Source organism: Aspergillus japonicus (assembly GCF_003184785.1).
Source record: "Aspergillus japonicus CBS 114.51 unplaced genomic scaffold BO86scaffold_70, whole genome shotgun sequence".
Classification (NCBI taxonomy): Eukaryota; Fungi; Ascomycota; class Eurotiomycetes; order Eurotiales; family Aspergillaceae; genus Aspergillus; species Aspergillus japonicus.
The window spans coordinates 19,314-42,344 of NW_020291707.1; the positions used below are offsets into that span (position 1 = coordinate 19,314).

The 23,031-nt window shown below is 54.6% G+C and overlaps 6 protein-coding genes and 1 non-coding gene across 7 annotated transcripts; 4 read left to right on the top strand and 3 right to left on the bottom strand.

Annotated features, from left to right (window-relative positions):
- Nucleotides 1-4,565: 4,565 nt before the first annotated feature.
- BO86DRAFT_t275 lies at nt 4,566-4,677 on the bottom strand. Its single transcript has one exon. It is a non-coding gene; the product is annotated as a tRNA-Ser (tRNA).
- A 1,420-nt stretch (nt 4,678-6,097) lies between these two features.
- Nucleotides 6,098-9,633, top strand: BO86DRAFT_392423 (UBA/TS-N domain protein). The gene is made up of 3 exons (XM_025672801.1): nt 6,098-6,456; nt 6,512-9,174; nt 9,236-9,633. The coding sequence occupies exons 2-3, from the start codon at nt 6,547-6,549 to the stop codon at nt 9,335-9,337; spliced, it is 2,730 nt and encodes a 909-aa protein (XP_025523519.1). The 5' UTR covers nt 6,098-6,456; nt 6,512-6,546; the 3' UTR covers nt 9,338-9,633.
- Nucleotides 9,624-11,677, bottom strand: trm61 (tRNA 1-methyladenosine methyltransferase subunit GCD14). The gene has a single exon (XM_025672802.1). It carries the CDS (start codon nt 11,539-11,541, stop codon nt 9,919-9,921), a length of 1,623 nt encoding a protein of 540 aa, XP_025523520.1. The 5' UTR covers nt 11,542-11,677; the 3' UTR covers nt 9,624-9,918.
- A 404-nt stretch (nt 11,678-12,081) lies between these two features.
- On the top strand, nt 12,082-13,762 carry BO86DRAFT_392425 (NAD(P)H-dependent flavin oxidoreductase). The gene is made up of 5 exons (XM_025672803.1): nt 12,082-12,119; nt 12,196-12,508; nt 12,559-12,641; nt 12,714-13,442; nt 13,509-13,762. The coding sequence occupies exons 2-5, from the start codon at nt 12,466-12,468 to the stop codon at nt 13,650-13,652; spliced, it is 999 nt and encodes a 332-aa protein (XP_025523521.1). The 5' UTR covers nt 12,082-12,119; nt 12,196-12,465; the 3' UTR covers nt 13,653-13,762.
- Nucleotides 13,763-14,731: 969 nt separating this feature from the next.
- On the top strand, nt 14,732-16,790 carry BO86DRAFT_440565 (uncharacterized protein; the record flags this gene model as incomplete). Its single annotated transcript, XM_025676210.1, has 1 exon — nt 14,732-16,790. One exon carries the CDS (start codon nt 14,732-14,734, stop codon nt 16,307-16,309), a length of 1,578 nt encoding a protein of 525 aa, XP_025523522.1. The 3' UTR covers nt 16,310-16,790.
- A 1,298-nt stretch (nt 16,791-18,088) lies between these two features.
- Nucleotides 18,089-18,681, bottom strand: BO86DRAFT_322641 (hydrophobin family protein; the record flags this gene model as incomplete). The annotated part of the gene is made up of 3 exons (XM_025668397.1): nt 18,089-18,145; nt 18,198-18,286; nt 18,336-18,681. The coding sequence occupies 3 exons, from the start codon at nt 18,679-18,681 to the stop codon at nt 18,089-18,091; spliced, it is 492 nt and encodes a 163-aa protein (XP_025523523.1).
- A 2,887-nt stretch (nt 18,682-21,568) lies between these two features.
- Nucleotides 21,569-22,837, top strand: BO86DRAFT_392427 (WW domain-containing protein). The gene has a single exon (XM_025672804.1). It carries the CDS (start codon nt 21,773-21,775, stop codon nt 22,715-22,717), a length of 945 nt encoding a protein of 314 aa, XP_025523524.1. The 5' UTR covers nt 21,569-21,772; the 3' UTR covers nt 22,718-22,837.
- Nucleotides 22,838-23,031: the final 194 nt, after the last annotated feature.

Sequence of the window (23,031 nt, forward strand, 5' to 3'; positions counted from 1 at the left end):
ACGGAGCTGATTACTGATAGGATAGGTGCTCGTTTATGTCAGTCGTTCAGTCAGACCTATTACTTCTGGCCCCGCAAACCAACCGGTGCTCTTAAAGACCTGAGCAGCTGAGGGGTCAATGAGTTTATCGAGATTATAGTGTGATTGATGACCATCGAGGCAACACATCCGAAGCTAGTGATGAGGTCAGAGCCGTCGCAATCTCACCCTGTCCTTTATCTAAAGTCCTAGACTTATACAGCACTTGTAGATTGTACACTGTGCAGTCAGTAAGTACTGTACTGTGTGCCCTAAATCTCCTGCGATGCATGGTAGCTGCATCCATCTCAGGGCCGCATACAGCTGCAATACCGGACTTTGCTGTATTATACAGTACCATCCTCTTCTGGTACCATACCATACCTAATCAATACCTCCTCGTCACGACAGGACCACCAACTATTCGTACTAACTTACTCAGTTGTCTCCAGCTTACTTTTTCAGGAGTCCCATGCGCCCCTCAAGGCAGCTATCAAGTGAGCCACTGTGTTGTGTGCCAATCTCCCAGTATGGGGCATCTGCTACAGAAATGGGGTCAAGAGGGACCGCAGGACGCAGGACGAAAAGGCCACCTTCAAGGCTTCAACCCCCCTCCCTCTCCCCTCCCCCCGTGCTACGGCCGACAGGCAAGTCGGCTGTCCTGGACCCAGATCGATGGAACCAATGAAAAGTAAGTTTAACTAGTGAGGATCAGAGAAAAAAAATGGTAGTCTAAGAGGAGCAGGGTGAGCACGGACAGACTCGCGCTCAAGGCTGCTCCGGGTCTTGGAGTCTTGTCTCTTGCGCCGCCGCCCTTTTCCCCCCCTCGCCCCATTCATGCGGATCTAGCAGTTTGCCGGCAGCCATTTTCTTTCCACTCACTGCACATCAAAAGACCTCGCTTATTTTCTGCTACCGTCTATCTTAACTTGATTAGGAATTACTACAATTGCATCTCACCTGAAAGAAAGGAAAAGAAAAAAAAAAAGTATCCAAAGACCCCGAAGTCCGCGGGCGGGGCAGAAAGCGTACATGGACATGAAGGCCCTGTCGTTGTTGTTGTTGTCGTTGTGGGTGTTGTTATTGTTGGCTTGGGGATTGAGGAGGCTTTGTTGACTGCTGCGAGCGATTTCGGTGGATCTTCAGGACATGCCCAATGACAATCCAAAGATACAACCCTACTCAAGTACCAGCTTCGAATTACCTTGCTGATTGTCCGAACCTAATTCGACTTGCGAAAGCTCCCTGGTATCCGCGCGGATAACAGCCGAGCCCACCTCATTTGGGTTTCTACCCTATCGGTTGTTTTCCCCTTCCCTCTGAGACGAAAACAGAACAATTACCAAGGAAGCGATGAAAAAGACGACAAAACAAGGGCGTGCGCCGAGAGCTCAGCCAAGAAGACAGGGGCTCTTCTCACGGTGTGGATGTCGGAGGCGGAATGCGATACACTGACTGTTTCGCACCATCGACTCAGTAAGTAGAATAAAGGTCCCTCCATTGCCAGATATGCGCATTTCCATCTCATAAGAGATTGACACACTACTCCAGCTTTGCCAGCGCTAGATGCCCCTAGCAATAATGACCAAGCTTTAGATCCACTGCCAGTGGCAAATCGGTCCCAGTCACCCCCGACACGGTGGCTGGAGACGGCACCAAGCGTCTGGGTATCAAGAAAGGCCTCTTGACTCTGACACATACACCTCTACGGAGTCCGTACTAGACTACGGATCTCCGACTTTTGCCACCTTTAGCACTCGGAATTATTATACTACTCATCTAAGCCTCAATCCCAGATCCGAATAAGCTACTCGAGTAGGTCGGAGGTAACTTATCGCCCCCTTCCGATGATCTGCTCATGTGACTCCGTTAGCAGCAACACGGAACTGCGATGCTCAGGGATTTCACCTATCTGCAGATTCCTTTCCCACCTGGTTCTCGGTAGCTCTAGTAGGCAATTGCGAGTCAGTGATCGAAGCCATTATAGGGGGATTCGCAAATAGTTTGCTCCTGCGGGGCGGCCGTTCCACATTATCTCGAGGATGATCATGGGGAAGAACCATATGACCCTCGAGTATTATTGAGCATTGACTACTTACTTGCCGAGGATCTAAGGCCCCTGCTTTCGACTAGGTATGGGCCATTCATCACTTGGCCTTTGCACCTGCTACTAAGGCCATTACATCATCTGAGCCGTCTCTCGCGTCCTTCACAGGTGAGTGCGAGTCGTCATGCTATCGCTAACTCACTATTGCAGTGGCACCTCGATAAGTGAGTCTAGTTCGGTACTAGCCTTTGTACTAGATCGGCAACTCTATTTGCATAGTCATCCACGAAATGCGCGCTCCGAACGGGGGCGATGCGCCGATGCGCGCGGCTATAGCTTGGAGTGAACCTTAATGACTCACTCTTCGGCCGTAACCTCCTCCACACCGGCGTCGATCTCAACCTGCAGCTTGTGTGCGAGATGTGCGTCTGTGACAACTACAAGCCTACACCTCATATTCGCGGCAATATGGCAATTCGACTGACATGTTTTGCTGGTGTGCAAATTGCCCGTGGGCTTTGCGCCATAGTACGTGGGTCGTCGCGTATATGAACCATGGATCGCAACAAGTCCAAGCGCCGCCAAAAGTTTGGAACGGGGATCTGCCTGGGGCAACACTGGGAGCAGCTCTTGACCGTGCTCGTGTGTGTGGAACACATATCCACTGACAGTGGATACTGGATGTCAATGCCCGTGTGAGGCTGTCCCGCTGCAGATGAGCCGATAAGTCTCCTGCAGGCTGCAGAGCGGGACTCACCTCAACTCTGGTGCCCAAACCTGTCAATGATCCAAGAGGCTGACTAGCGACACGCTGCCGCTTCAAGTGTCAGAGGCGGAGGACTCGTAGCGCACTTGGGTCACTGCTTGGCTCGACTGCATTCAATCAGATATCGATGTTTCGGCGCTACAAGCTGTTGATGTGGGGAGATGAGATCTGCGAGCCCGTTGATGAGGCTACCATTCGTGACAAAGACGTACTGTACCAGAGTAGGTATGTCGTACACTTGCTTCATATCTTCCCCACAGATTAGGGTGCATTGTGATAGGTTTACCAACTGATAAGTGCCGCTTGATCGGACGATCATCGGTACATCCATGCGTGTTTATGTGGTCACCTTTGTCACGTCAAAACGCCCAAGCCACCGCCGTGAGCTCGAGCTAGAAGGTGTCTATTGCGATAAACATCCCCGCATTGGGGTCTTTGTTGGCGAAACCTTTAGGTGGTCTGATGTTCTATAGATCCGTAGGACTTTCCTCAGTGTCTTCTGACATTTCTACTTTGGGGCCACAACATGTATGGCTTGCAGGCACATGAAAGCAGCGCCTCGTCCAACTCTTGGCCTTTACTCGCCATGTACCATGCAGCATGCATTGCGCATGTTCTACTATCATGGGGGCCGTGATTCCAGCCCGGTGCGCAGGATTACTCGTGCTCAGACAGCTCAAAGTACATACAAAGCAGGTACTGTACCATACCGCCCGCATTTGACCCTGTTTTCAGCACCGACGGTACAATACTATACCATAACTTACCAAGGAGGGAGAAACGACAACGGGCTGATGGTAAACTCAGTATGGTAAATTCATTAGCCGATAGATAAACTTCCCCATTGCATTCTCGCGCGGTGCCTCTAGTCATAACACCGAGCTTGTCTCTTAATTTCTGTTGTCTTGTGCGGCCAGAAGTATCATCCTCGCTTGTCGTTTTGATTCCCTGATCGGGGAATGTCATCAATCCCCCTCAGCGGCCCCACCTCAGGGTACAGTACAGTACCTCAGGCTGCCAACTCAAGTGGGATAAAGCATTGGACCGCACACACCCACAACATGTGGCTGACAGGCTATACTAATTGCGCCCTGGTACCCAACCTCTCTACCTCGGCCAAGGACATGCATCGTACGACACTGTGGACAGCTTCTCGGTTATGACGCATAACTCAGGCTAGCTGGCTCAATGGCTTCCGATCAGAGACACATGCTTGACCTCTTATAGCAAAAGACACTGCATAAGCATGTACATACTAGACAGTAGACCCCTCCTAGCCTCCTTCCCTTTCACCATGCGCCGGCGTGCCGCTAACGCGGAGGGACACGGTCCTGGCCGTCCTGCTGGGTCTGCCGGGTTGCATGCTTAAGGTTCATCAAGTAGGCGTCTCAGGATACGGGTACGTACAATGTGTTCCGTCTCGTATTTACATAATTGTACATACGTATGCTTGTGCTCTAGCCAAGGCTGCTACTGAGAACGTTATATGCTAGATATCAGTGACTACGTGCGTAGTGCGGTGACCTGCGCGATTAGACCCTTGAGGCCCCTCAAACCGAGAACCTCGAACAACAACCATCGTAGGACTGTCTCTTATACATCGTTCCCCGAGTATCTTTGGCACAAAGCGTCTGGTTCACTCCAGCCCACCCTCGAACCTCAACCTCGAACCTGTCTCAGAAAAATCGAAACACAAACAAACAAAAGAGAAACGACAAAAAGAGAAAAAGCAATCGACAGCGCTGGGATTCGAACCCAGGCACCCGAGGGTATGAGATTACTAGATCTGTTGCGAATAGCATGCAGATATTCAAGTCTCACGCGTTAACCACTCCGCCACACTGCCATGACTTGGAAAAAGTGGGACCCGAAAGGACGCCATACAGTATACGCCTCGCCGACGCATCACGTGATACGGAACAGCTATACAACTTTCCGTATCAGTTGAACCTTATTGACCAAAAGCATATCCCAGTCATTTGTTCTCGGCTGTAGATTCCCAAGAGCCCGTAGCTGTGCAGCAGCTTCTTGTTTACCCTTGGAAGAATGGTCAAGATCCCCACAAACTCTATTCGTCGTCGTGCTTATCCACTCCGGGTATGATCACCGCTGTCGATTATTGGCAATGCGCGTCCCTCATCTAAATGGCTCCTGCCAATTTCGATGGATGGTAAATCTGGAACATAGGGTACCTTGCTAGTACTCATTAGTTACTTTGTATGCCAACTGTTGTGAGCTGCCATGTGAAGACGTTGAAGTTCCAGCCTTGCTACTCGTCAGCTGGTCGATCGTTCGAAGCAACCCTTCCATGATGACGACCAAACACATTAGTTCTATTCCACAGATCTCAAGGCAAGCCAGCCTTATAATTCAGACCTCCATTTCGCATGCACAGTGGAAATCTTTCCGCACAAGACTGCGAGTCTCGTGCATGCAGTACTCAACTCAAAGCGCGGAGATGAGCTTCATCGCATCTCCGTCGGCACTAGACCAGAGAACAGCCACCACCCACGGAGCAGCCTGGAAACCTCTGGTCAGTCTATCTTACCATTACGAGACCTCTCGCCTAGAACTTCCCTGCACTGAGGGTTGATGATGCTGATGGAGTCACCGAGAGCCACCGGGACCCATCCATCCAGACCAGCTCTGCCCAATCCCGGCCAGGGAATATGGAAGGTATGGACGGTGTCGGGAAAAGCTAGGGTTGGGATGCTAATCCGGGCTGGCGTTTCCACTTTCTCCAGAACGAATTGCCGCGCTGTTTGGTTGGCGTCAGACCCGATTGCAAACCTACGGACCGTGTCATTCTCCCATTCGGGACGTCAGGATGTCCTTTCTCCACCGCTGGAAGGAATCCACTGCTGATCTGCCTTCCTTTGTGCCGTGACAGATGGGCTTCCCCTGCCGCTCCCAAGGGTCAGACCCGGAATCCCTGGTCAAGTCCTTTTCGGGACTGTCTGTGGCCTTGATCAAAGCGAAGAATGAGAACGGCTGTGGCATCCATCGTCTGTCCTTTGCTGATATCCTCAAGATGCCGCATGGCGGACTGATTGGATACTCTGCCTAGGCAGTATGAGTATGAGTCCAAGGGGATGCTCAGGTGCTCGTCCAATGCGTTGAACACGATGGTACTTGTAGAAGACCTGATGTCTCTTCTGCTCTCTAGAATAATCCGCCAGATGAGAGCTTTTCCAATCTAGCGGAAAGCTCCGAGACAGTCAACAAACCCTGCAAAGCCCAATCCAGCCAAAAATCAATGCCGAAGCCTCTGAGACTCAAAACCCGATGTCGTCGATGAAGGGGTTAGTAAGCGGCTGCACACACCGGAGATTCATCGTCACGTGGGAATGATCACACAGCCACATCGTGCCAACCACGTCAGCCACGTCAGCCACGGTGACGATCACGGCCCTCCAACAGCCAGGGGAAGCGACCGCCGCGGACAAGGCCATCGAACTACTCCCTACCTTACCTACCCTTCTGACTCGGAAATTGGACGCAGGACCTGACACTCTTCCATTGAACCTACTGTCACCTTACATTGCGGCTCAGGTCCACAAGCTCGCCTCATTGCCGACTCAGTCAACTCAATCCGCCCTCCCCCGCATGGTATACTACGTTAATGGTGGGTTCACCCTCACCTGCGAATTACTTCTCCGATCCTAATCTCAAGCGCCTAGGCACAAGCTCATTGATACCTCACAACCCTATCACAATGGATGACTTAAGCGGTCTCAACTGGGCGTCCACCTCGTCCAACAATGACGCCCGGAAGCCTCCCCCCATGAGCTCGGGTTCTTTATTCCAGAATGTCCGTCGCAGTGAACTATCTGGCCGATCCACGCCGTTATCTGCATCCTCCGGCCCCTCCGGCCCCTCCAATCCTCCGTCAAAGTCCGCGACACCGGATAAAGACAGCTTTGCAAACCTGGTCTCCTTCAATGCAGCTACCGCCAACAAGAATCTCTCGCTTCTCGAACGACAAAAGCAACTGGAGGCGGACAGGGCCAGAAAGGAGGCGGAGAAGAGATCCCACTTCGAAACTCAGTATGGGGGACAGAACAACCAGTTCTGGGACAGCCTCGAGCGAGGTGGAACCCCGACAGCCTCCGCGCCTTCCACGGCCCCGGGACAGCAGAGCGCAGCCTCGGCCGACGAAGATGATATACTTGCCGCCTTCAATGCATCCGCACCTGTAGATGCCTCCACACACTTTCCTGTACCTAGTGCAAGCCCTGCGCCGCGGGTCGGAGCGGGCTCCTCTCAGGCTAGCCATAACGGAGCAGGCGCACCGCTGCACGGGGGCAGCAGTATGGCTTTCCCCGATGACGACGACGATCCGTTTGGCCTCAACCAGTTGAAACCCAAGCCCGCGCAACCGTCGCAGCAGCCTCAAGCTGCTAACGATGATGACGATTTCCTCGGTTTGTTGGGTAAGCCAGTCTCCGAGCTCCCTCGGCCAGAGCCTCCCGCCAAACCACCTACGCCCCTGGAAACCGAGCATGATGCTCCATCCCCAAGACCTAGAAGTGGGATTGACCACGCCATCGCGGAGCTTGTCGATATGGGATTCCCTGCGGATAAAGCCAGCCAGGCTCTGCGCATGACAACATCTGGTACGGATGTTCAGGCGGCTGTCGGCTTGCTTCTCACTCAAGCGCATGAAGAATCCCGTCAGAAGTCCCGGAATAGGCCGTCCGGGGGTGACCGCGCCCCCGCCCATCCTGAGAGAAGCAGAGAACGGAATGAAAGACCTAGCCGCGATGTGCCCTCATGGATGCAACAAGAGCGGTCCCGTAGCAACAACCGCTCGCCAATGTCCGCGGAAAAGGACCCGTCTCAAATCGCAGCCGCATTTGGAAATAACCTGTTAAAGACGGCGAACTCTCTGTGGAAGACTGGCAACAAAAAGCTGCAGCAGGTGGTCCAAGACTTCAATGTGGATCACGATCCCAGTCAGCCACGATGGATGAGGGAGACATCCGCTCATGCTCATGGCGAACCTTCTGGTGATCGTCCCCGAGAAGATCGTTCGCGGACTTCTACGCAGCCCCAGGCACGACCTGAGAACATGACCGATGAAGCGTTGTTGCTCGAGTCAGGAGGACCAGTTCGTTCGTCACGAAACCCTGCACGGTCGAATGATGGGCCTGCGCCTCGCACGGCCAGCACCAACGTCAGGCGACAACCGTCTCCACCAAGAGAACGGCCTGTACAACAGCCTGTATTCATGCGGCAGACACCGAGGGCTGAAATGAGGGACTCTAGATCCCGGTTGACCAAGTCTGCTGTGGAGGAGCAGTCGGCGCAGGCTTACGTTAGCCCCGCAAGAAGAAAGCGTCCTGTCGCTCAGTCTCCTGCCCCGGAGCCGAAAGTCGACCTGTTTGATTCCGCAGCTCCAGCTCCACCGCCGAAGCCGAAGCCCTCACCTGCACCTGCTCAAGCCTCGCGTTCCTCCACACCATCCAAAACCCTACCCACCCGACCGAAGGCTCCGCCACGATCAATCCCTCCAGTGTCGCCACAAGCCCTTTCTTCGACCCATCGCCAACGAGAAATCGCCGCGGATGCTTACAAGCGGGGCGACTATGGTGCCGCACATGAAGCCTTCTCCGCAGCTCTGACACCTTTGCCGGACCGACATCCCATTACCATCCTCATCCGCAGCAATCGCGCCATGACGGCCTTGAAGGTGGGTGAGCCCAAGGTGGCAATCGGAGACGCGGACACCATGTTGGAGTTGATTGGCCCAATGAAGGGTGAAGGCGAGAGCATCGACCTCTGTAATGGTGAGGCCGCCAAGCCGATGAAGGACTTCTTCGGCAAGGCGTTGATGCGTAAGGCCGAGGCGTTGGAACAGTTAGAGAGATGGACTGAGGCCGCACAGACCTGGAAGCTGGCGGTCGAAAGTGGACACGGAGGCAGCACCAGTATTCAAGGTCGCAATCGCTGCGAAAAGGCCGCCGGTATCAGCAAGCCCGCCGCCAAGCCCGCCGCGCCTGCCCGACGCCCACCGGCTCCTACGCCGAAGACAGCATCTGCGCTGGATGATCTGCAAGGTTCATCTGGCGCCTCATCAGAAGCCGTCACTCGCTTGCGAGCAGCCAACCAGGCTGCCGAGCGCGCCGACGAGGAGAAATTCGCCCTTTCGGAGAGCGTCGATGCCAAGCTGGCGGCATGGAAGGGCGGGAAGCAGGACAACCTCCGGGCCTTGCTGGGCAGTCTGGACAGCGTGCTCTGGCCCGAGGCCGGCTGGAAGAAGGTCAACATGTCCGAACTCATCTTGCCCAACAAGGTCAAGATCCAGTACATGAAGGGCATTGCCAAAGTGCATCCCGATAAGGTGTGTAAAATCCTGATGCCCATGCTCATAATCGTCTTCAGCATTGACACTCTTCATCTAGATCCCCACAGACGCCACGACAGAGCAGCGGATGATCGCCGGGGCAGTCTTCGGCGCCCTGAATGATGCTTGGGACAAGTTCAAGAAAGAAAACAACCTCTAAACAAACCGACCAATCGATACGAAACGTCGGTTTCTCCCCGACATTTTCCCATCGTATCTTTTCTCAGGATCGCGTTTTCTTCTTGTCTCCTCGTCATCCTAGCCTCAGACCCTTTTTTCGAACCCCTGCTTGGGGGGGGGGGCTAAGTGATCTCATGCTTTACACACACATAAATTCATATTCTCCGACTTTCTCCTTGTACTCTGATGGCTGCTGACGACGTGTGCACAAACGAAGCCCATGAATTCTCTTCCCCATATTAGCATTCACATTTCTCTTGTACATAGATAGAACTAGAAAGGGGGCTGTTGAGCATTCATCCCCTCGTGCGTGATTATTCTCTGATGGTATGAGATGACACATTGTAGACCTTTCTCAAATGGATTCGATCGATCCCCCACACGCAGGAAGCCGAGCACACACACTCACTCTCTTGCGGCATGGCCGGGCTTGACATACGCCTCTGCAGTATCCGTGTACATCGAGAATCTACATCCCTGGTGGGGTTGAAGGACAGGATTACATCGCGTCTGCGGAGATAAACCCTAATAATCTCTTTTGTGGGTGAGCAGGAAAATTAACTAAGCTTCTTCAGAGGCATCGGCTGGCTTTTCTCCTACGACCTCCTCTTCCTGCTGCTTCTGCTGCAGCTGTTCCTCGGCTTCCTCGCGCTGCAGTTGTTCGCGCTTGAGCTGCTTCCTTCCCTTGGGCTTGTCGGCTTGCATGGGCTGATCGACGCGGTGCGGGGGCCACTTGTCGCGGCATCTCCGCTCGTCTTCCGCGGTCCACTCGCGCGGCAGGACGGCGAAGACCAGGTAGGACGTGTGGGTCTTGAGGTTATCTTCGGTGCGGTGGACCAGACGGCCTTGTTTGTACAGCGGGATGTTGCTGGGTGAGGGCGCAGCGTGGTCCTCCTTTGCGGGGACGGCCGCTGCCGCCGCAGCTCCCGAGGACGCCGGCACAGGGGTGGTGGTGGCGGCGGTGCTATTATTAATGTTATCCTCATCCTCCAGCTGCTGCTGCAACTCGCGATACTTCCGGGAGTTCTCCTCGACGTGGCGCATCTTGGAGACGGCCTCGTCGACGGACTTGGGGAAGACGACGGCGCCGCGCACCTTCTCGTACTCCAGCCCGACCTTCTCGCGCTTCACGTCGATCCGGTGGTTGTTGACCTCCACCATCGAGATGTCCAGCCACGACAGCTGCCGCAGCACGCTCACCGTCCGCTGCACCTGCTCCAGGCAGGGGGAGAATGTACACAGGTAGACCGGCGACGTCGGGTCCAGCGGCGACTCGGCGCCGGACGCCGGGTGCCGCACCAGGTGCTTCAGCGCGAGCCAGGGCGCTGGCAAGTCCAGAAACACCGCGTTGGCCTTGGGGGACGTCCCCGTCTGCGCGTCCCCCACGAGGAACCCGTCCTGGTAGACGTCCCGGTGCGTGACGTGCACCAGTCCCTCCAGGCCGTGCTCCTTCAGCTCTTGCCGCACCTTGCCCACACGCTGTTCGTGGAATTCAAAGCTGGAGACTTGGCCGAGTCGTTTCTGGTTGGGGGGTGAAGGGGGGGATGAGGATGAAGGGGGTGGTGGTGCATCGGCGCTCTGGTTTGTTGACGTCGGCGTCGTGGGGTATCCGTTGAAGACCGCGCGGACGGCCGCGTGCGTGAACGAGCCACTGCCCGCGCCGGCCTCGATGATCGAGCTGCCCGGCCGGGCGCGCAGCCGGTGCAGGATGTAGCTGTAGTCCGGGGTGTAGACGACCTGGGTGCGGTGCGGCAGGGACATGGTCCACAGCTCCGGGGTCGGGTAGACGAGGTGCAGGAATCCGCTGGCCGCGGCGACGGCGGCCTGCGGGGAGGCCGAGTGGCTGTCGTCCCCCTCCGCCGCCGGCGTACTCGCGGCGGAATCATTGGTGAGCTCGTCCGCTTTGCGCTTCAGCTGCCGGTTCTTCTTCTGCGGGCCGCGGCCGCGGCGCGACCCCGTGTCGACCTTCGAGGCGATGATCTGCGACCCCCACGGTTGGCCGGTGAGGGTGGTGTGCGGGAAGGAGCCGAAGCGCGTGGTCGTCACTTTCCCTTCCTTGTAGCCGGCGTTGTCTTCGTCGTGGAGCTGGAGCACGGTCGGGATGGCTTGGTCGCGGCGGAGGTGGAGGAGGGCCAGCTGGTTGAGCTGCGAGTGGGAGCCCGGGGTGAGAAACGGTGAGGCCATTCTTTTTGAAAGTGTGGGCCGCCGCGTGGGAGCGAGGGTTGGCCTTGGAGTATGTTGGAAGTGTCCCCGGCGCCAAATTGGGCTGCTTTCTTCGACTTCTTCAACTGCTTCAACTTCTTCAACTTCTTCAACTTTCTTTTGCGACGGCGGCGTCACTTGCTGAAGATCCTCCGCTCTAGCCTCGATTCGGAGACTGGCTTAGGGCTTAGGGTTGTCGATGTGTAAGGCGGTGAAGAGTGTCGGGGAGACAGCGCTGATTGGCTACCTTCGGCTGTCGGCTGTTTCTACGGAGTACTTACGTTCCTATAGTTCACTGCAGAGACTCTTGAGAATGGGATACATAGTCATTCAATTTTTGCACGTTATGGACTCAGTACTGCTCTTCATCTCTTTTATCTCTTGATCTCTAGGAATTGCTCCAAAGGGGAGGCGCTGTGATCTCGGATGTTTCCATCCATCCATCATCTGATGAGCTCGTCCATCACATGCTGCAATCCCCCGAGAGGGTCAATAACATGGTGAATATCTGGGGTCAGGAAACTAGAAACAACATACGAAGAACGTACAGAGTCAAGAAGGTCTGGCTTAATCTCACATTTCGTGGTAATGAATCCAAACCTGGTCATACATCCATGCTCACTGGCCTTTGTCTAGGCATGGCGCCTCTTTCTATTACTGATCATTAACCTCGGGGCGCTGAACCTCGGCAACTTGGCTCCTCCCCACAAGGGGTCTCGTCTCCAACCGTCTTAACGCGGCTTTCCCCAGACTATCCCCAACTCTCCAGGACCGTTAAACTTCAGATTTCCCTAGAAGGTAGAGACTTTCGATTACAGTTCTTACTCGGTGTTTTATCGCTCCACTTGAAACCATCGCAACGTTTACCCATAATACTCTAGCCGGTGGAATCGGTCGGCCGTCAACATGCCTTTCAACACCCTGCTTACGAGGAAACTAGGCATCACAGGTACGTCCAGAATCCACAGACTGGCTGGCTCACCTGCTGATTATCTCAAGTCCCGGTTGTCCAGGGAGGTATGCAATGGGTCGGATACGCTGAGCTCGCGGCAGCAGTCAGCAACGCAGGCGGTTTGGGAATTGTACGTATCCGCGATCGCCTCTGAACCAGAATACGAAATCAAGAAAGCCTAACCCATGGAGAACCTACTCAGCTCACTGCCCTCACACAACCCACCCCCGAAGACCTGCGCAAGGAAATTCGCAAATGTCGAGCCATGACCAAGAATCCCTTCGGCGTCAACCTGACCCTGCTCCCCGCCCTCGTTCCTCCCGACTACGCGGCCTACGCCCAGGTGATCATCGACGAGGGGATCAAGATCGTCGAGACAGCCGGAAACAACCCGGGCCCCGTGATCCAGCAGCTCAAGAAAGCCAACATCATCGTCCTGCACAAGTGCACGACGATCCGCCACGCCAAGTCCGCCATCAAGCTGGGCGTCGACTTTCTGTCGATCGACGGATTCGAGTGTGCGGGCCACGTCGGCGAGAACGACATCACCAACTTCATCCTCCTCAGCCGCGCGCGCCAGGAGCTCAAGGTGCCGTTCATCGCCTCCGGGGGATTCGCCGACGGACAGGGGCTGGCGGCGGCGATGGCCCTCGGCGCGGAGGGCATCAACATGGGAACCCGGTTCATGTGCACGGTCGAGGCGCCCATCCATAACAACGTGAAGGAGGCGATCGTCAAGGCGGATGAGACGGACACGGCGTTGGTGATGCGCCGCTGGACGAACACGACCCGTTTGTTCGGGAATAAGGTCTCCAAGGAGGCTCTGAAGGTGGAGCGGGAAAGCAAGACGGGCGAATTCAGCGAGATCGCCCCCTTCGTGAGTGGCAAGCGGGGCCGTGAGGTGTTCCTGACCGGTGATGTCGATTTCGGGGTATGTTGTTCCTCTGCTACCGTCCCTCCTTGCGGGTCTCAGACCCCCCGGCTAACTTTATCTTAGGTGTGGACTGCCGGCCAAGTCATCGGGATGATCCATGACATCCCGACATGTGCTGAGCTTCTGGAGCGAATCGAGAAGGAGGCCGTCCAGGCGTTGGATCGGGTGAAGTCGTTGCACACAGCACCGGTACAGAGCAAGCTGTAGAAGAGTCAACCTGGTTGCTGACTGGCCGGATGGAGAGGGTCACTACAGTACACGCGGGACATGTATTACGTTTAGGTCTTTATGCAAGGAATTAGACATCATCTCCAAGATTCTTTTTGTATACACGCGCGCTCACCCTTGCAGAGCAAAGAGCTCTGTCAAGGGATATCGGAGGAAGGGGTGATGGTGAACGAAACAAAGTGTCTCGCCCTCGCCCATCGCCTTGCAACCAGTCAGAAGTAGCACGATGATGCCAAAACGTTCTCCTTGATCATCATCACCAGCGTGGACATGATGCATACCCCGCGATGATGCAGCTGGACCCCCTCCTTACATGCCCCTCCCAATACGCCGGAGAATTGCGATCGCCAGTGTACTGTACTCCGCATCAACATCATTGTGTTATCGTGGAAGCACTAACCTAGCGAATAAGAGCTTCTGGCGCGTGTACCGGGCAACGAGGTTACGAAGCAGCTCCCCTGAATCGCCGCTCAGGACACTGTACGGCTATCATCATCTTATCCTGGTCTTACCCTCCTTGCAGCTATTCCGTCAAGGTCTAGACTGAACGCTGTGATACTTTGCTCTATGTCCGGCTCGCTGACTAGAAGCTTCTAGGGATTGATCGTCTACTCGCAATAAAGCCTCTTCGGTATCTGAGACCGGCGAACTAGCCTCCACGTATAGTGGCATCACGATGCTATCACCACCTTACCACCAAACGCAGCAGGGGTATACTCTACTCGACAAGATCTGTATCTCGCCTATCGCAATCACGCACTCATACAGGGGTCAAAGCAAGACTTACCCTGGTCTTCAGCACCCCCCAGCGTCCGTTCATCTAAACGAATTCAATAAATCTTCCTACGACCTCAAGACAAAAGATCGAGTTTGGAACTTTATCCCCTTCCCCTCCCCCCCTGTCCCGTGAGTATCGATCCCCCCAACAACGACCACAAAACAAAGAAAGGAGAAACCCAAATTCAGCGTTGAAACAACAAGTCCTAGCGGGGTAGGTAACCAGAAAGAATCACGGAGGGAATATTTCAACAGCACGCATCCCCCGACCCGGAATCATCATGACAAGATCAAGCGTGAACTCCGACCTCATGCGTCGACCCCGAAACATGGGGGTACTCTCCACGCTGTTACTGCCCTGCATCCAGGTGCGCAAGCTGCGCCGCTCGCGCCGCCAACGTGATCACCACACCTCGTGGTCCTGCGCGGGAATCGCCGAGTTCGAGGAGCAGCAGCAGCAGCAGCAACAACAAGGAACCACCGAGAAAGACCTTCATACCCACGATACCGAGGGGTACACGGAGCTGGCGAGCTTCCCCGAGAAACCACAGCCCGCCGCGACAACGACCACAACACCGTTGACGCACACGAAGTCCATCCGCCTGGTCAGCTGTGCGGACTCGGAATGCTCGACGCTGGGGCCGGACGAGGGCCCGATTCTGGAGAAAGATGACGAGGCCGGAGACCAGGAGAGAGAGGACTTCCTGGCGGGCAAGGAGAGCGCTCCCGAGAGTGGGAACGCGACGCTGTTGTCGCTGTTGTCGGATGAGGAGACGGATGTGGAACAGTCGGGTGGTGGTAGTCCGCCGCTGGTGCAGAAGGTCATTGCCATGGAGGTGGTCTCGTCCTCGCGGCCGCCGTCGCGCGCTGGTGCTGGCGCAGGCACCCCCAAAAGCAAAGATGATCTCGATCTGGAGCTGGCGAGTCGGCAGGTCCCCAAGATTCAGGAAGACCGACGGCCCCGGCCGGCGAGTATGCAGGTTCACTCGACCGGGGGCGCATTGAAGCTTCCGGAGATCAAGAGCCGGGTGATCGACGATATTCCGGAGGATGTTGAGGAGGAGGTCGTTGGCGTCAGGGTCCGGCCGTTGAGACAGGCGGCGAGGAAGAGTGCTCTTCTGAAACCGACGGTGGTCGAGGGAGAGGACGACGACGACGACGACGACGACGACGACGAGAACGATGACAAGAAACGGTCCTCAACCTGGCGCCTCAGTCAACGCAAGTCCATGATCGAGCTGTTCAGTCTGCTTCAATCCACCGCAGCCGCCGTCGCCGCGGCCCCAAAGTTCTCGAACCTCAAACTGCCTCTCACGCAGAGGTCGCCCTTCCGCTTCTCCACCAACGCCGTCGTCGATGCATCGCCCTCCTCGGTATACTCCACAGCCGCCACTACCACAACGTCACCATCTCGACCAGCGACCGCAGCGACAGCAGCAGCAGCAGCAGCAGCAGCAGCAGCAGCAGCACCCAGCACCCCACCCAAGAAAGCCAAACTCCCCTCCCCACCACCGCCCACACCTCCCCCGAAATCCCCCAAACAACTCCTCCAACAACGGCCCCTCCCGCAAACCCCGCAACGCAAGCCCCGACACAGCAGCTTCCAAGAGCAAATCTCACCTCCCACGGCCACCTACCGCACCAGTCCAAGCCCAAGTCCCACCAAGAAACAACGCCGAATGGGCACCGTCCTGTTCCCACTGACCTCCTCCTTCCGTCCCACCAGCGGTGGGAACAACAACCCAGGCGTGACGACGACGACGACGACAACGACAACCATCCCCGAGTCCCCATCCCGTCGTCAGTCCCGTCACCCTCACCAAAAACAAAATCAGAATGCACAGACTCTTTTTTGCTAGCCACGGAGTTCGGGGTACCGGTACAGGGGTTCGGGTTATGTTTTGTTGGTGTCTATGGTCTCTCTCGGGGGGGTTGGTAGCTTCTTTTTTGAGGGCGTTGTTCTTCTGCTTCTGAGGCACCAATCCTCTTGGGGAGGCTTTGGGCTTTGGATATGAATGTAAACTACATAATCCCCCCGGCGTCACTTTTGATCTTTTGGGGGTTTCTCTTCTCGGGTGTATTTATTTGGTCCGGGATGTTGGATCATCGGTTCTTGTGGGGGCGTTTACTTTCTTTCTTTCTTTCTTTCTTTCTTTCTTTCTCTCTTTGTGTGTGTGTTGATTACGGGGTTAATTGGTATCTGTTGATAAGGTTGTGGGGGTTTTCCTCCGAGGGTCTAGCTAGATCTGTATGAGGTACTGAGATCTTCGGGATGGGATTCTAACGCATCCACTACCGAGTGATCACCTAGCTTACTTACTTTTGGGTCTGAAAATGCACGAGACGGAACTGAGTTCAAGAGCGAAGAAGAACAGAAGGGGGGGGGATGACGGGAGCTCCGAGTATAAGCACCATCATGCGTTTTCTTTTGTATACTCATACGACATACGACATACGACATACACCTCTTTGTATCAATGGCATGCAGGTAGCTTGGGGTCATTCAGGTATTGAATCGAAGATAACTTCTTTCGGGGTGTACTTATTCTCTTTCTCTTCGGGAGCCGTGGTTATGGATAAGGAGAATGGATTATGACTGAATGGCACTTGGCACTTCATACTGTCTGCTGGCATTGTCTACGGTCGACTGTCGACTGTCGACTGTCTACCATCGACTGTCTAGTGCATAATCGACTCCGAGGAGTGGTTGAGTTCCTCTGTGTTTCAATGCGCCTGCTACCGCTATGTATGAGAACAGCCGCATGTATGGTATGCTGATATGCCCTCGGAATCTCGGTTATCTCAGTAGATTTAGTCTATGCAGGCAGGGTGCAGGTTTGTAGTAACGGGGGGAGCGATCCTAAGAATAAGAGGGGTGGGCAGACAGGTTTTGTCTGCTGGGGGCATGTAAGATGAGATCTTGGGTTCTTGGATCGTGGTTCTGGGTGTGATTCTTGATAGAGGGTTAAAGTACGACTGCTGCTAATGTTCGGCTACTATGTAGTTAGGATTAGGGGCAATTGGGGCGGGGGGGTTCATTGAGGGCACGACTTAGTTGTGAACGGCGGGTAGGAGGTAGATAAGGCCATTGGTCGTCTGGGAAGCTTACCAGTCAAGAGTGCCCGCTTTACCCATGTGGTTACTTCACGTCAACTGAAGTCAGTGCTTAAGCGGGTGTTGCACTGAGGGCTGAGGGCAGTAGCGTATGAAAACAGCAGGATGAGAGGAAGAGTTGGAATGACGATGTTTAGGATCAAGCATATTTGCAAAGTAGAAATGCCAGCCTAAGGCACAAGGTCCCCAATGTGCCATCGAGAATTACAAGCTACAGAATACCAGTCTGCGAAAAATCAGGTAAAGCAAGTCTAATGCATTGAAGCTATATGCCACGACACCAGCGCTGGCGCACCGGGAAATGCACAACTAATGATCAGATCATAGTTTCAAAAAGCAAAAACACGAATCTTTCTCCGAGAGTGCCACAGGCGCACAATTAGTGGTACATCATCTGCTCAAAACAGGAATAGATCCATAATCCTCCTAGACCGGAGGATCACAGGGCGACCTGTTTTCCTAGCCCCGATCCATGGCCCCGAAGGGCTTGACGAATAGTGGCCATAAGCAAAGACTGAACCCGCTTACAAGATAGAGCCGAGGGCAATGCAGGGCAGGGCAACGCCGATGAGAGAGTCGCTCTGCGGAGGAGGTTAGCAGGTGATAGTTTGGGAGGAAGTGGCAGGCACGTACGGCGTCCGAGGGGGAGCCCTGGCAACAGGCGATGTTCTGCTTGCACTGCTGGTTGACAAGATCCTGGAGAGGGATGCCAATGATGGGGACTGCGGATCGTTAGTGAGGGGCTGGTGCGAACATTGATGGAAAACGTACTCTGGAGATCGAGCTTGGAGCACTGGTCGAAGAGACCGAGACCCTCAGAGCCGGAACCAGTACCAAGGAGGTTGCCGAGGGTACCAGCGAGGATACCGTCGTCGATGGTGGTGGTGTCACCGGCGTAGGTGGCCTTGTTGCAGCAAGACAGCTGAGCCTGGTCACCACACTTGGCGGAGGCCTGCTTGACGGTCACATCGTCAGGGACGGGGAAGCGGACATCGCTGTTGCCCTTGTTGCCGTTGCCGTTGCCGACACCAAGGTTGCCGTTGGCTTCGGGCTTGCTGGGCATGGCAGCGACGGTGGCGGCGAGAGCCAGAACAGCGGCGGAGATGGTGAACTTCATTGTGACTGTGGGGTTGGATTTGAACGAGAGAGTGAACTCGGAATGAATGGTATGTATAAAGAACGGTAGGTCTGTAAGAGACTGGAGAGAGAGAATGCTCAAGAGAGTGATTGTGTGATGATGAAAAGAATCGACTGGAGGGCAACTTTCACCACCCTTATATAGACTTTCGTGGAGGCCCTCGAGCTCCGAGTCCATACACTGTCGCGCCTAACAAACCGCAAACCGGTGTTTTGCACACCAGCAGCATCCTCAGCATCCTCCTCAGCATGCCCCCTTGTGGAATGCAGCATGCAAGGACGGTGTTCGCCGTCCTCGTTCCTGAGGATCCATACTTGGCTCGGTCCCACTCCCTCGGCCAAGAGCTCCCTCTGCTGCAGCGGACGGTATGGATCTGCCCCAAGCCATCGCCTCTGATTGTTTGCTTGCAGCCAGTCCGTACTGCCGCGCTGCTTTCCAGCTCAGACACAGCACCTTTGCAGGATAGCTGGGGTACATTGCAGCGAGGCTAATGTCTCATTCCTCCTACCCATTCAAGACGATCGTCACACAATCTCTTGCCAGCACACGTTCGAAGGTGCATGCTTATGCATTTCCCTCTCGTCAAGATTCTTTCCCTTCCTTGTTGACTCACCCAAGCAACCACCCAGACCTGCACTCCAAACAATACCTCGAGAACAACCCGAGGTCAGCCACTTTCCGCCACCGTTTCTGGTCGTGTGCCCTTGCCACAAGCCCTACGGCCCCAGTCGTACTTCTCGTAACCCTCACGCCTGCGTCCGAAGACGCTCGTGCGGAATGCGGGTGGCGTGGCAAGCATTGTTGGGCTGGGGGTCGACCCTCGAGTAAGGTTGCAGGGCATATGCAATAGCATGCTTCAGGCTGCAAGGGGGGGGGTCCCGGTCAAGATCGAGGGTCTGTCAATCAATCCCTTTCTTCTTTGTTTTTTGCCCTTCCAAAACAACATACCCGGAGACTTCATGTCCATGTGGGCGGAGAGAGAGAGGGGCCTCTGTAGCGGTGGGAAAAGGCGCAAGGGGTGCAAGATTGACTAGTTGCTACCTAATTTCCGAGTGCAAGGACAAATCGACCCTGTTCGCGGAATTTCTTGCCCGTGCCCGTGAATCTTCAATGCTTTGATTTGTGTCTCGGACTGTGCAATTCCTTTCCTTGGAATTTGGGTTCTCAGACAAAGGAACTGGCTTTGGTTGTCATGGGCAGCGGACTCGGTTTCATTAATGGATTTGAGACACATGACGAGGCTGGATGGTAGATCCTTGTTTGCGGTGTCGTTCCGGGGGGGGCTGCTGGCTGCTCTGACCGCAGGATGGCTCATACTTGGGCTTAGTGTGTGAACTTTGGCGTTCAGCGGTGAATTCGATCTTGATTGTGGTGCAGGTGCTGGCTTGTTGTTCGATGGGGGTTGGGGTTGGGGAACATGTGATCCTCTTCCTGCCTGGGTGCCTTGGTGCCTTTCTGCCTCGACTCGATTGTGAGGCATCAGTCAACAGTAGAAGTAGATTAGCATGTACGCATATACCATAGAAAATTCGCATCCAAAAGTTGTCAGCTTCAGTATTTAGAGCCCTTGATCACAATTATCGGGGACATGCTCGACATGTTCACATCAAGGTGCCGGTGTGTTATGGAGTCGGATATATGATGCTTATGCACAGATGTATATATATATCTCCTACTACTATCTGCTAATGCCTCCCTGACTACCCACTGCTCCAGTATGAATAAATAACAAACACAATGGAATCAAACCTACACTTCGATCCAGCTTTATCCCCCATAAAGCGAATGGCCATCGAGGCAGCTATAGCGATTTACTTCAGTTGATCATCTCTTGATGACTGAGACTCTCAAAATTCGGGGGCAACCCAGCTAGTAGTCTTGAAAGGGCATAATGACATATATTCTAGATGCACAGTACTAATTTCGCTCGAGATCTTACTTGTACTCACAATTAGGCACAAGTGACCACACCCATGGAAAACAAATGGACAAAAAGTAGCCAAGCTACCACCCATGCCTTACCAAAACTTCGAACCGACCCAAAGCTAAGCGTGTCGCATGTTCAATCCTCGTTCAAAAACCCCTCATATGATGACCAGAGGATGCAGAAATGGCTATCTCAGCGCGTGGGCTGGATCGGTCTTCCCCGATGATTAAGCCTGGTCGTCGAAGCAAGGGTGAGCCTGAGCACAACTGTTGCTTTGACCTGAGCATAGGCACAAAAGCCTTATACATCGCTGACGTGTTTATGTCTCTTCAGGTGTATGAATGCCATGCCAGGGGAGTGTTTCCTTTGGACGGACAGTATGGGCCTTGGCGTCTCGTAGGTCGCAGCAGAACTGGAGATGCAATTGTAGCTCTTGATGCGACCTCAATATATATACATATATATAGTCATGTCTGAGCAGCCTAGCCGATAATGAAAGTTTCAGACTATGGGTTCGGTCTTGTGAAAGTAAACAGGAATTTGATGATCTTCGGGTATATATTCCAAGCTGACCGTCACATTAGCTTTACTGAAGACTGAGATCAGGAGGTAAGTGCGACTTACACTTAATACCTTTGAGATATCTAATATTAGTATCTCATATCCGATCATGATTACAGTCCAGATTCACTTGACAGAGTCCAACAAGAGGATAAGGTCATCATCATTGATACCTTACTCGGTACGGTAGGTATCCCAACTACTTCCACCCCCACCAATCAGAAACCCGCGAGATCGAGTCACTGTCCCGGGACGCCCACTAACCCCAAACCAGCTAGCGTCTCATGCTACCCGACTCGGGGCCGCTCCGACTCTCCCGGATGAGCAAGCGGTCTGACGGGGCAGCTTTCGCTATCAGTTCTCCGATTCCTTCCACCATCTCCCCCTCTGCGCCCCCCAATTCAGCTCCAGTGTACCAGAGAGAAGACAAGACTCTGTTGAGAATCATATGCGTCTAAAGGTTGCTGACGCTCTCTGACTCGAGCTTCTTCCGACAAAACACAGTCACTACGTGCATCACACGCACCAAAGGCAGAGAGAGAGAGAAAACGAGGAAAAAAAGGAAAGAGAGCTAATCCCAGCATGTCCGCGACATCGCCGCAAGACGTCCCGGGTGGTGGCGTCGCGTCCCCGGCCCCGGAGACTCTCCCGCGCGATGCAACGCAGGAGCAGGTGACTCCTTCGGATGTAAGCACGGAAGGTACAGCGTCAAGGAAAGAGGAAGAGGCGGCGGAACAAGCACAGCGGCAAGAGGAGGATGTATCCGGTCAAGAGGCGGAAGAGGGAGAGGTAGAGGACGACTCGGAGAGAGAGGAAGGGGAGGAAAAAGAAGCAGCAGCAGCAGCAGCAGCAGCAAACCAACAAGACACATCAGCTTCGGCGCCACCGTTACCAGACGAAGTGCCCCCACCGCTCCCCAACGAAGTGCCACCGGGCGACGACGATGGATGGGAACCCGTCTGGGATGCCAACGCCCAAGCCTACTACTTCTATAACCGCCTCACCGGGGTATCGCAGTGGGAGAATCCACGGGTCCCCGGTGCCTCGGCCCCCGCCGCGTCCGCCGCCGGTGCCGTTCCCATTGACGACAACGGCGACGGCGACGACGATGACGAAGACGGCAGTATCCAGGAACAGCGCGCACGCGTGCTGGGTGGCTACAACCCCGCCATCCACGGCGACTACGACCCGACGGCGCCGTACGCGCAGCAGTACGAGCGGCAGGACGAGGCGGCCGTCGCCGGCATGGACCCGAACCAGGCGTACGAGGCGGTGGGCGCCTTCAACCGGTTCACGGGCCGGTGGCAGGCGGCCTCGCAGAACCCGGAGTATCACAATGACGAGAACAAGTCCAAGCGGCAGATGTATGCGTTCTTCGACGTGGACGCGGCGGCCAACAGCCATGATGGCCGCAGTCTGCGGGCGGAACGCAGCGCCAAGAAGCTTACCAAGGCGGAGCTCAAGATGTTCAAGGAGAAGCGACGGGAGAAGAAGGAGGAGAAGCGCCGCGCATGGCTGAGGGATTGACCTGTAATAAAGCCGGCCTCGAGTCGGATTCTTTTATGCTTATTCTTATGTGTGTTGTGTGTGCTGAGATACCTTTTCCCCGTGCTTTGACCTTTTTCTCGTTTCGTTTTTGTGTATGTCTTAAGGTGGCTAGCTTACATTGGCGTTTCATGTAATTCGCAAGATGCATAATAGAGCCACAATGGTATATATGAATTCGTTGATTCGTGCCTTGTAGATGGGTGAACTTATCGTGATGACTCGGGAAATGGATGAGTGAGTATACCGGATCAGGAGGCGGCGATTAAAGATAAGATCCACCGGGAATGGGGATG